The 13,588-nt window shown below is 28.2% G+C and overlaps 1 protein-coding gene across 10 annotated transcripts in view; it reads right to left on the bottom strand.

The window, feature by feature from the left end:
* LOC659510 (probable 3',5'-cyclic phosphodiesterase pde-5) overlaps positions 1 to 13,588 on the bottom strand; it is a 94,018-nt gene that overhangs the window by 61,814 nt on the left and 18,616 nt on the right. The window contains exon 1 of one of the 10 annotated variants that reach the window (XM_015978473.2): positions 10,010 to 10,168. The exons of 8 other annotated variants lie outside the window; for them this stretch is intronic. In XM_015978473.2, the coding sequence (XP_015833959.1) occupies positions 10,010 to 10,067 (58 nt within the window). In that variant the 5' untranslated portion in view covers positions 10,068 to 10,168. Of the gene's footprint in view, positions 1 to 9,258; positions 9,278 to 10,009; positions 10,169 to 13,588 lie in introns of those variants that run through there. One more of the 10 variants, XM_064355574.1, reaches the window with a different exon arrangement.

Genomic DNA, 13,588 nt, shown 5'->3' with positions numbered 1-13,588 from the left:
TTAGCTGCAACAAATTACAAAATAATTCAATTGAAGAGTAATCGATTACTTTGTAATTGATTACATTATAACAGATTATTTTAGAAAATCATCCCCTTAAGTGGGGTATTTAACTTTGAATTGAATTCGTCAAATATGCATATACCATAAAATTTGTAACGGGATCTTTGCTGAAAAAATAAATTAATTAGATTAATTTGTAATTAGTTACTCACATTACTTGAGTAATTAATTTGTTACAAAGTAATCGAATTATAGGATAATTGTACTGAAGAAAGCAGAAAATAAAAACTAAAAACAAATACCTAACTTTCTTTTTTTGCAAACGTAATGTGAAAAAACAATATTTCACAGTAAATTTCGAATATTATTGCTTATAAATTATAATGAACTAATAAACAAAACCAAATAATTGAAACAAAATAACTGGACAATTAAATGTTGACAAAAAATGTATCAGTGGTTATTAATATTTATCATCATCAGTTACTTTTATTTGCTTTTACAATTGCGATCTCGACTAAATTCAAAAGTAAAGTTGGAGCTCTTTTTATTTATGTATTTTTTCATTAAATTATTTTTTTGGTGATTTCTCAGATGAATATTTTTATTTGGTGATCGTATTTTGATTTGAACTATTTGAAACATTTAAATTATCTCCATTAAACCTTTTTAATTGATTTTGCGACGATACATGTTGTCCTATATGTATTGTTGTAAAAAAAATCACCTAGAGGGTAAAAAACTAAATGGTTGAAACTTAACTACTTTGAAAAAATGATTCGTGTTTTTTTGCATTTCTTAAATTTATTAGTAAATTTATTGATAATTCTTTAAACCTCTTGCAGATTGTGGACATTCATCCTCAAATCATTTTTTCAACAAACATCATGTTCTTTTTTCTCTCTTTTCAAAATGCTTCTCATTCTTCCCCTTCTCAGGTCATGTACTTACTTTTGATTGAGTCAAATTAAGTCAATTCTTTTTTTTTCGTTTTCCCTGAGTAACTTTTTTTTGAGTTACTTTGGCCTAAATCAAAATAATTATTTGTGTGTTAGTTTTGTAACTTTTGTCATCTGGGAAGTGTTATTTCGTAAAGAATTGCTTAAAAAAATTGAACATGTCCAAATCATTCCCAATATTTCGAACACTTTTTTTTCTTAAAAGAATTGTTTCATAATAATATCATACATTTCAACATTTCAACATTTGTTACAAATTTACAGAAACTTTCAATTTTTTTGTTCAAATAGTATTCTAATTTTTATTATGCAAATACTTTTACAAAATATTCTAATTTTTACTTAAAAGGTATGGTTTTCTCCAGTGTAAGGAAATTTTGACAATATTAAATATTAATTCAGCCTAAGTCTTTAAATCATAGTGAACGGTTTTAAATGAGACTATGTTCTAAGCCTCTCTCGTTAAAAAATAATAACAATTTAAGTTTATCAACATAAAAGCTGTAAGTGACTTAAGATGCAATAAAAGTAAAAAAGAACAAGACAGTATATAAAAAGATACAATAATGTTAATAAAATTAATTTGGTTTATTCTTCTGTCAATATTTCCGGTTTTTCTCCTGTGTAAGAAAATTTTGACAACTGTTTGGCATATTTCCCAATACGAAACGTCAGATTATTTTCGTCATATTATTATTTTTAACAAATTTAAAGCAATTTTAAGCTTTTTTGAGTCTAATTCGAAGAATAAAATGTTGTATTCAACTCATTTTTACTCGTGGTTCAATATTCTACTCGTGAAATAAAGCGTCCGATTTACACTCAGACTCGTTATAAACACAAGCTTAAAGTTCAAGGACTGTCGTTATGCAACGAGCGTATGCGAGTTGCGTACCTTCACACCCGAGAAGCCTTTTCGTATGAGTGTTGTTCAATTTTTTTTAGTGAAACATTTTAATTTAAAACACGTTGCTATTAATTTAAAACGTGTTTTAAAATAGTGTATATAATCTAGGACTCAGATATTAAAAAGAGCTTAAAATGTTACCAATAAAAAAATTAATAACTATTCTAGGGCCTGTTAATAAATAATAAACATTATCCATTTTCTTCGAGTGTCAAATTACGAACATTTACTTCTTTTAGCGAGATGAGTTTATTATCTGTGCATAATTATTACTTCAACTTCTACACAATTATCAAATTTATGTTAACTACAATAACGAGAAATGATTTTTGTGTGTTTAGTACATTTGTCCGTTTTTTAAAAAGTAAAAAAAATCCTTAAAAGAAAAAATTCAAATAAAAGGAAAGATCATTAATTGGTTTATGAGACCTTTTTACAGCTAGTAGATTTCTTTCTGAATTGCTCTCGTGTTGCTGTAATATAATGTAAAAAAAACAAAACACCCACGACTTTTACAATTTGTTTGTTTGCTTTTTTTTGGTACAAAAATTAAGTTGCTATTTATACGTTTTCGTTTTAACTTAATTAAAATTGGAATATTTGATACAAAGGTGGTATTTATTTTATCCAAGAAATATTTACTTCTTTCATCAACAATTTTTACACGTCTTTTAGTGGTTGATTCACCGCAGCTTAACAATGCTCTTCCTAGATTCATTATCCCTTTCTTTTATTTATACTATCTGGCTTTATGGCTTGAACTCGTCCAATCTTACAATATTAACTCCCTTTCATTGGTCGCCTGTCATTTGTACTAGAAGGAATAGTAAAGGGGAGACCTCTAATTTCGAACCTTCTACATAATTGGATCCTCAAAGATAGAAGTTGCGTGAGATCATATTTTCCAAAACATTAAAGTTTTAGTGCTTTCAAGCAGTTTATTGTCTTTGTATCGCTGCTATTAATAAACAGAACTCAATACCTGTTTAAGTGGAAAATTGAGAATTCCAAAAATTAAACATTTTAATCTGTTAATGGATTTTTAAAAGAATCGAGTGTTTTAATTAAACTGAATTAAATACATTGAATACGTCCGGTAAGTAAGAGTCCGAAAAGGTAAGTACAGAAAAAATTCAGAATCTAATTTTACGCATTAGCCGAGGCTTTTAGCTCGAATGTGTTAATGTGGTTCTAAACAAGATTTTTCGAGACAATAGCACGTCCGATAATTAAACCAACAAATATTAAATAATTACTAAAATTAGACACTCTGAATGGAAAATAGGGCATTTAATCATTATTGACATGACTCCAATCGATAGCTAATTTTTCATTAATTACGCAAGTATCCTAGCTCGAGCTTTTCCATTTATGCATTTCTTCAAATACACTTTTCTATATATAGTTCCGGCATTAATTACTGTCGTAATCAAATAAACTTGATCTTATTTCATTTTATACCTTTGTCTGCAGTCGGGAATCGTTTTTAACGTCTCCTTCATTTTATTTCAATCGATACTTTAGCAATTTTATTTCGCGAGATTTTTATTGCGTTTTTATCGGGTTAACAGATTGCAAATTGATGGATAATAACATAAAAGGATTAGAATATGGGTCTGTAGTAGCCACACGAGCATGGTTACGCTTAATCGAATTAAATTTCCATATTTTGAGCATCCTGTTATTAATAAGCAGGTACAATCCCGCTCCCCTATCACGCCTAAATTATATCTGACGCATTCCTCACGCAAACAGATGGAAAGCGATTTTCCGAGCAGAGGAATTAATTTTTGTAGCTGAAAATTCAGATTTCAGAATTATTTCTGAACAGTATTTAACATAAATCAATTACCTCATTTTCTGAAATAAATTTCTCAAAAAGTATCAAATGTTTCTAGAAAATAAATTATCGTACACAAAATGGATTCAAATGAACATTTATGTAGATATCGAAGTCTTTGTATATATGCAGGCTATTCCGAAACGCTTTAAATGTAAGAAGCTAAAAAGGTATCCTAATGAACGTAAAAAACGAATAGCGTGCCATTAAAAAAATATTAATGTGACTATAATACTTTTTGGGACATGCTGTATAATCAAAAATATTTTTCTAAAATAGAGCATAAATAACGTGTACGTCTACTTCTACGTCTGTTTTGCTTATTTCAAGTAAGTGGCAAATTTTTTCAAATATTTGGCAATATATCTAATAAGCAAAATAAAAAGCATTAAAGTTTAAGAAGTTTGGAAGAAAACTGTAAACGCCCTGTGGTAATTCAGATCAATCAAATTGGTTGCACTTTGTTCAACACGTATTAGCTGTTTCAAAGCTATAAAAACGCCAACGTCGCATTTTCTCTAAAAATTAGATGTTATAAATTATTCATGCATTTTAAAAATATAATATTTAATCATTAATAACTATTTTACAATTTTATCAATCATATTTAAAAAAAATATTGGGTAATATGCAACATTGGCGTTTTTATAGTTTTGAAACAGCTAGTAATAATAATGTTGCTTCTATTTTTCATTAATTTTTATTAAAACTAAAATACGTAAAACCGATTTTTTTTGGTTTTTATTTTTTTAAAACAAACCCTGAATCGATTTAGAAGCTAAAGAGATATCCTAATGAACACAAAAAAATAATAGCATGCCATTAAAAATATTTTCCTGAAATACGTCCTAGAGTATAAATAACGTCTACAAAATATCAAAAGTCAAACTTCACTAATAACTGAGTCACAGAAGACGGAAGCTTACTTTGGTGTACTTATAATTGAGTCAGAAAGGTAAAAAAATATAGAAAAAAAAACGTTCAAAAGTTAAATTCATAACAAATTAAAAATGAGCTATTTTTCTTTGTTTTTAGCTAAGATTTCTTTATAGTTTATAGTAGGTAACATAGTAATATATTTCTCGTTGAAAAATGCTCAATAAATCTCTTAAAACAATTACACAATTATTTTTTTTTATAATTTAGTGGGTTTCTTACTGAAAATTCACACCAATTTTAAAAATTCTAGAGTTTTTTTAAGTTCTTTTACATTTTGTAACATTATCGTTGAAATCTGTTCCTAAATTGATAAAATATTTACAGGTAACACTTTTTTAGCGATTTCTTCTTTCTTTCTTATAAAAAACACTATAATAAATCTGTCGAAGCAAGCAAATATTTTGACACAAGAGCAATAAGTAACGCATTTTCGACTAAATTTTGCATTTCTTTAAATTTTCCTAAAGTCACCTAACACATCTTAAACCTGATTTAAATACTTAAGGTACACTTTATTTCGATTCTAAAGTTGTGGCAAGATTTTCGAAAGTCACGTATTATTCAGACTTAATTTGACATTTTTTTACTTCTGTTTGACAAAATTTTTGGATCTCAGCAAATTTCTCATCTAAAAAATGTTTGTTTACTCAAATAAGCTCAAAAAAACACCTTCAGATTTGATTTTATGGTTTTCAGTTTTTTTCTCAAAATATTGTCAGCTTTAATTTTTTCAGTAATAAGTGTTCCTAAATTAACAAAAAGTAGGTATTATGTAGAGGATTCAATTTCCAGCACTGTTGTGGCTTTTTCAAGTACTTTTGATTCAGTAAATAAAAAAAGCTTCACACATTCAAAAAAAACTTCAGGCCATTTTTCAACGATTTTACAGTCTGTTTTAGCCAATTATCAACATTTTTTAAGTTTCTTGCTGAAAAATGAGATCTTAAACTCTTAGAAAGTAAATAGTAACCATATTTCGGTTGATTTTTAAATTTTCTGCTTTGCTTCCTCGGCGAAAAATGTTCCAAACCTGTTTTAACAGTTCAAACATTCACACATAGTAGATTTTTACTTGATTTTGTTTTTTTTCTTCTAATTTAGTTAATTACCTTTTGAATTTTTTTTTAATTTTGTAAGTTTATTAATAAAATATATTCCTAAATCCCTAAATACAATGTGTTCAAAAATGGCTGCTCATCAAGTCACCTATGAAATTTGAAAGTAATGTCCCGCATAATTTAAATTGTGTATGCCGTCAAAGTGACAGATCTGTCAAAATAATCCAAAAACGATGAATACACAACAACAAAAATTACGGACATATAAAACACAAATCACGACAAATCTTACACTTGAAACAACTTAGCCGAAAAATGGAAAAAGTAAAATGTTAATTCAAAGATTTGACAGAGGAACTACAATAGTCATTTGCTTCGTCCAAACATTACACATTACACATTACATTTGAATTAAATAGTCAACTTGATGAACAACCATTTTTGAACACATTGTATTTAAAAAGTCGTACATTAGTTTATTTTGGCATAACCATTTAATCAATTATAACATATCTATTACATGACTATAATAATAAATTCGTTAGAAGATGCAAACATAACGAATTATTTTTGGTTTGTTTACATAAAATTTACAAAAAAAAGAACGCCAATACGAGCGCAATAAGAATTTCCGAAACATGTAATTTTGAAATGTTCTACATTTTTGCAATATTCTTCAAATTTAGTAAGAAGTCTTTCATTTTAAAAAGTTCCTATATTCACAAAAATAACACATTTTAGCACCGAATATCTAACCTACACTTTGTTTGATTAAAAGTTTTCTTAAAATTTCACAAAAATAACGTGTTTCAAATTTAATTTTACGATTTTTTCTTTTGTTTCACAGGTCTACCAAGTTCCTAGACTTATTTGCATTTCTCCTCAAAAAAACGCAGATGATTTTATAGTTTTCTGCTTTAGAACAAGTGCAACAGAAATACTTTTATATATTTTCATCAAAAAAACGTTTGTGCTCATCTTCGCAACGAACGCTAATTTTAATTTTCAACTATCATTTTTATTTAACAGAAATAAAATAAACATAAAAATAATTTGTTTGATAACGTTAAAGGTACCTAAAACAATAAATGATTATCTCTGTAAACTAATTTTATCAATGTACGCGTATTTATCCAACACAAAGTTCATAAAGTTTAAAACTTAGATACTTAAAAAAATAATAAAAATATCAGCTCAAATGATCCTTCTTTAATTTGCACAATTATGTATAAAAATGGTTTGTGCCACATAGCAATAAACAATAAAATGAAACAGAATTATTCCAAAAACATATTAGGTAAGTTTAATTTAGACAAGAAGGTTCCACCTCCCTGAAAATTTAGCGAAACTTTACTTGTTAGCACATAATTTTTGTCTAAAATTTACAGCAACTTTAAGCTAACAAATCATAAATGAAAGCAAATGTTTAATAGCAAATAACAAACCCGTTTTAATGTAATTAATAATTTAACAACTTTTGAGCAAAATGCTCAGTTACTGTTTGTTTAAACGACAGGTTGGCAACATCAGAAATAAATTCACCTATTTATACGCTGACTGTTGACAAATCCTATGTAAATTTTCCTATAAATAGGTGCATCTCATTATTTATAACTTCAAAAGTGTGCTCGGAAATGTCACAAAACCGTTCAAAACTAATATACATATCTCCCAAAATAGAGCGCAAAAGCTGGCAATCACTATCACACTAGGAAACGATTTAAAAAATATAATCAGACACATTCACAAATTAATTCATAGAGACCGTAGTAAAATTTAATATACCAATAATATACCACATGTAGCAATAATGCACCTAGATAACGGTGCACAAAATTAATTAACGCCTTTTTTTCAGGAATAATTAACTTCATGCAGACTTATTTATGACAATACATTGTCGCAAATCGGTTGTCAACACAAGTACAAGAAAAAACTTTTACAAAAATAGTAAACATACTCGTGCATTTATCATCAGAATAAACAGCGCTTTAAAGTTGAGATAAATTCAAAGGGTTACTACTTGTACAGTCACGTTCAAAAAGGATGACTCCCTTACCAACCGGCCGCAACAAACAACAAACTGTCCAGCTAGTTTGCAGAATATCTAGCTAGTTTATAAACTAGCTAAACGAGCACATTAGCCGAATCACATCAAAAAAATGTGTCATTCTTTTTGATCATGACTGTACGTCAAAATATTTTATATTAAATTTATGTAACATGTTTCGAGGATACACAATCCTCATCATTAGTCAAATTAAAAATAAAAATTTTGCTTAACCGGCATGTTAATTTTATTTTACTTTCAATTAATTTTTAAAATTTTAATGCAAAGTTAATGATAAAAATTATTGTAATCTTTCATGTTTTATCATTTATCGCCACCTCTGTGAATAATTCCACGGTATTGTTAAGCAACGAAATGACACAAACGAAGTGAGTGTCATGAGAATGCAGACACTGCATTTATTTAATTAACCTTTGGCAATTATTTACTTGATTATGTTAGTTATACAGTATGGAATTTTTAAGTGGAATAAAATTCATAACTTAGATATAGTAGGCTATTTTTTGTGAAAATTCTAGAAATAGGTCGCTTTTTGTTTTTTCTTGTTCATCATTCGGTGGATATGGCTTTTGTTTATCAGCTGTCAAAACTAGACAGCCACCTCTAACTTTTTTCTTCAAATGTAACGGTATGTCAAGTGTCACCTCATGTGAAAGAGCACTTTACAAAGAATACAACGCGCTATTTGTTTTCTGAATATTTTCAAAGCCTACGCGATAAAAACTGAAAATAAATTTTTATAAGTTGAAATTAGACAAACCACACTAGAAATGTTGCAAAATGTTAGAAATTCATGCTACTATCGTTATATTATTTCCCAGGAGAAGAACGGTGGCCATTGAACAATTGTTGCATTAAATATTGTCCAACTTATAAAATTGGTTTTTATTTTTTTTATCACGTAAGCTTTGAAAAAATTCAAGAAACAAATAGTGTTGTATTGCTTGCAAAGTGGGCTTTCATACGAGGTGTCACTTGATATACAATTACATTTAAAAAAAAAAGTATGAGGTGGCTGTGCATTTCTGACAGCAGTTAAACAAAAAACATATGCAGACAAAAAAAAATAAAAATTAACCTGTTTCGGGAATTTCAACTAAAATCGCCTAAATCAAAGTTACGAATTTTATTCCAGTTAAAAATTCCACGCTGAATACAGGTTGATTCTTGGAAGATGGCAAGCCTCATAGTAATAAAATGCAACACAGAATACAATCTACAAGGTTTTTTAAATTATTTTGAGTTTTACAGGCACTTATTCAACTCACGGTTGTTCAAGTTGGTAAGTTTTGACGAGCCCATGTGACACAACACAGATTAAGAACTTGGGAGTGGTCTTAATCAAAATTCAGAATAATATTCTTTAATGTGATGATTTGATTAGTTCCAAAGACAGACCTAGTTAAACAGTCTAAAACGTACTTAAACTCCAAAATGTAAACAAACAGTTAATACAAATCACAACCATAAATAAAAATTACCTATTGTTTGCCAAATGTGGCAAGTCGTTGATAAATTGGGTGTTTTGGTGATGTAATCGGAATTGTTAAGACTTTAGTATCAAAAGTCACTACAATAGCACTTGAAATTTTCGTTTCAAACGACTTGACAATTCATCTGGAGGCGTCGTTTAGAATAAATTACAAGACATATCTAGTTTACAATGGTATTTATGATATAATATTAATTACATATCTTTGGAGTGCAACAGGGTCATAAATATCACAACACAACGTGGGTCGTACTTATTTTTAAAACAGATTTATACTTTTGTAAATAATTCCATTAGCAGCAGGAAAAACATGTAAACACGGAGATCGCCACCACTTACAATTCCGTCGAGAGAATTATCGCTTTATGCCGGAAAAGTTCTCTTGTTAGGAGCTTTATTAGCTCAGCGTAATCTTTTTAAAAAAGAAACACTGTTATAAACATGAAAGAATTATTCCGAGTTGCGAGTTTCCTTAAATAACTTGGTATTTCACCCAAATTGTGAGAGTTTCAAAGTAAAAAGTGCAATTTTATTTTATTTACTTGGTCGTAAATACTAATTAAACATCTGATAAAATTATTGCTATCTCGATACACGATAATGCGTTTATTAATATTCGTCCGGTGTGAAAAAATAGGTTCGATCTATTTTGAAATAGTTATAATAAGGTCGTCCTGTGTTTGAGGTGACTTTGGGAAGAGTGCGAAAGTGTGGATTGGTTTTAGAGTGTTAGGACTCACTTTTTTGTTGTCTTCCTCTGCAGAGAGTAACAACAGTTCGCGAAAGAGCACTCCACATGTCATCGCGGTTTGGTAGCAGCACGACGCGTTCGATTCATGGCACTTGGAGATACTGACGCTGAACCGAAAGCGTCTCGTATCTTGATAAGAGGGAGATTAAACAAAACATGCGTGTGCGCTTCTCCTCTTCACGTTTTTAGGTGTCTCTTTTATTCGAATCTTCCGAATTGAATATGAAATGGGTGATTCGGTGCATACAAATATGGCAGGATTACTGATGATTTTTGAGAAAGATGACAATTTATTTTTTACTTTTATTAAAAATAAAATTGTTCGTTCAAATTATTTGACAAAAATATCTGAAAGAATTTTTAATTATTCTTCATATACGAATATCTAAAGAGACGCAACAAAGTGTATTTTTTTACGACTGTCAACAGTGTAACAGTAATTGCGCGATTTTTTTAAATTCAGATAACGGATGATTTTCAACGATTTTGATTATACAATTCAAAACAGTGTGAGAGTGTTCTGAATAGAAAGGCCGAAATAATTTTGTCTTTTATTTCCACCTTTATTCTAAAAACGCGAATTTTTTTTTTTGGCAAATTGAGGGTGACTTTTGTCCAGGAACTTCTTAAGTAACACTTACCAAAAAAATTGCGGATAATTTTATATTAATTAAATTAAACTAAGCTAACTCTTTTATGTGCGTGATTCCAAGAGACTTACCATGTTACCAAGTAACACTTATAGTGATAAACTGATAACGCCCTTGATGTCAAAAACATTTATTTTCACGAGTATTCTTAATTATTTATTTAAACACGAGGATTGCTAGTTTATTTATTTGTTCAATTTTGAGAGAATACATCGAAAGTATAAACAATCTTTCACGATTGTCAACGATTTTCAGTAGTTCTATGGATTTGTTTAAAAAAGTTTGAAACTTCTGAATAGATATTCACATATGATTTTTTCTGATTTGGTGTTTCTAAGTAAAGGTAGAGGTTTTTCAGGACCAATAAAACTACCAAACCTTTCAGTGTTTGCAAAGATCTTTTGGAAAATCAAAAGGTTTTCGAAGATTTTTGTTGACTGATTGATTGTCAACGATTTTGGAGAAAGGTTCAATTTATTTTTACCTTCCTGAAGAAGTCACAAATGATTTTTTAAACGATTTGAAGCATTCTTAGGAAATTTTGAAGATTTCGGAAGATCACTGATTTTTTACGATTTTGGAGAAAAACCAGAGTTTATATTTATTTTTAAAGAATTATTTTTTTTAAGACTTCGAGCTATTGCATGGATTATTTGGAATTCAATTTAACATTTTTAACTTAAAAAACATGCTCCTGCAATAAATTCAAAAGAAATTAGAAATATTTGTGTCCTATAACAAATTATTGATGGTTTTTAGCTAGGTATTTTGGTAGTTTTAATTTTTCTAAAAACAAAACTGAGAAAGTTTGAATATTCTGGACAGAAACTCGCACATTATTTTTTGATTTGGTGTTATTGTCAAGAATTTTGGAGAAAAGCACAATTTATTTTGACATTCGATAAGAGATAATCACAAATAATTTAAGAATTTAGGACACTTTTCAGTAGTTGCAAAAATTCTCTAGATATTTTGAGAATCTCGAATAATCATTGATGGTTTTTAATGATTTTGGAGAGAAAAAAAAATTTATATGTACTTATTTTTATTTTAAATTATTTTTTTTAAACAAAATTGCTCGAAGACAAACATTCTGAATAGAAAATCACAAAAAATGTTCGGTAAATTCATGTAATTTTTTTCCAGATTTCGAGCTATTGCAAGCATTCTTTAGAATTTCAAAAATTTAATATTGTTAACTTAAAAAAACTGTTCCTGCTCTTATTTTAAAATCTATGTTCTCAAAATAAAACATAATTTTTAAAAAAATTATGTCCCATAAAACAGTTTTTATTCTTACTTTTTTGCACATTTGTGGTATTTCCAAACGTATTTTCCAGAGAGACATGTGGGCAATAAAACGCGGACATACCAGAGAGCAAATGAGGCGATAAATACGAGTATAATGACAAATGGTAAATCCATATTTACAGTTTCCATAGATAATAATAAATTAACTTTTTTTTGCACGGAAAAATAATTAAAATTAATACAAAGGTATCAAGTCCGTTGTGATGTGTGTTCATGTTGGAAGTGAATTATATTTTTTTTAATATTTTTTTACCAATTTTGAATCATGCAAAATTTTATTTTTACTCGCTAATATCTCTTTTTTTCTGCAAAGTAAAACAAGTGTTATATTCCACAGATATGCAGAGATTTAGTAACAATTATTTATTTATTAACAAAAATAGAGGGAAGTACAATAAAGACTACTAGTAGAGACAAATTCTATTAATAAAAGTAAATTATAGGCTTTGATTTCTGGTTCATTTGAAAGGAATACTTGATAAAAAGTGCCAAAAACGAGATACAAAGACCGACTTTGTCGAGTTCTGTTTCATTTCATCATTAAAAACAACATCTCATGTAATATTCCATAAATTGAGATACACTCTGTATATACAAAGTAAATAGATTCGACCAAAATCGCTAAATATGTATCTAGTAGCGCTGGAATTATTGTTTTTGCTTCAAATCGCACTTATTCAAATAGTGATTTATAGATAATCTTTTACTTTTTATTTTAACCTGAGTTATAGTGGTCCCAGTTTAAGAATAATAATAACTACAATATAAGTAATTTATAGGATATAATTCATTTTAATTTACGGCAATTCCAGAAATGTCTATTAGCTGTTTCAAAACTATAAAAACGCCAAAGTCGCATTTTCTTTCAATATTAGTTGTTATAAATTAATTATGCACTTCAAAAAAAAACAATAGGTAATGTAATGTATACTTTCAATAAGAGATCTAATCATTATTACATAACTATTTTACAATTTTATCAATCTTATTGTTTAAAAAAATAATTCCGTAACATATCATGACGATTTTTCCCAAAGCCAGTTGAAATATATTTTGTTTTTTTAGACGAAAATTTTTCAAACTCAGTCACAAAAATCGTCCTAATAAGATGCACTTAAAAAAAATATAATTTTTGATAAATAATCTCATTTTTAACGCACTCGATAATATATCCCTTTTTCTGCAAAGTAAAACAAGTGTTATATTCCACAGATTTGCAGAGATTTAGTAACAATTATTTATTTATTAAAAAAATGTAGGGAAATACAATAGAGTTCAAAATTGTTAAATACCTAACCTACTAGTACAGACAAATTCTATTAATAAAAGTAAATTACAGACTTTGAGTTCTGGTTCATTTGAAAGAAATACTTGATAAAAAAGTACCAAAAACAAGGTACGAAGACCGACTTTTTGGATTTTTGTTTCATTTCCTCATTAAAAAACAACATCTCATGTATAATTTCATAAATTGAGATACACTCTGTATATACAAAGTATATAGATTCGACCAAAAATCGCTAAATATGTATCTAATACCGCTGGAATTATTATTTTTGCTTTAAATCGCACTTATTCAAATAGTGATTTATAGATAATCTTTTACT

Source organism: Tribolium castaneum, chromosome 1 (assembly GCF_031307605.1).
Source record: "Tribolium castaneum strain GA2 chromosome 1, icTriCast1.1, whole genome shotgun sequence".
In the NCBI taxonomy this organism is placed as follows: Eukaryota; Metazoa; Arthropoda; class Insecta; order Coleoptera; family Tenebrionidae; genus Tribolium; species Tribolium castaneum.
This window is presented reverse-complemented; position numbering and strand designations above follow the sequence as displayed.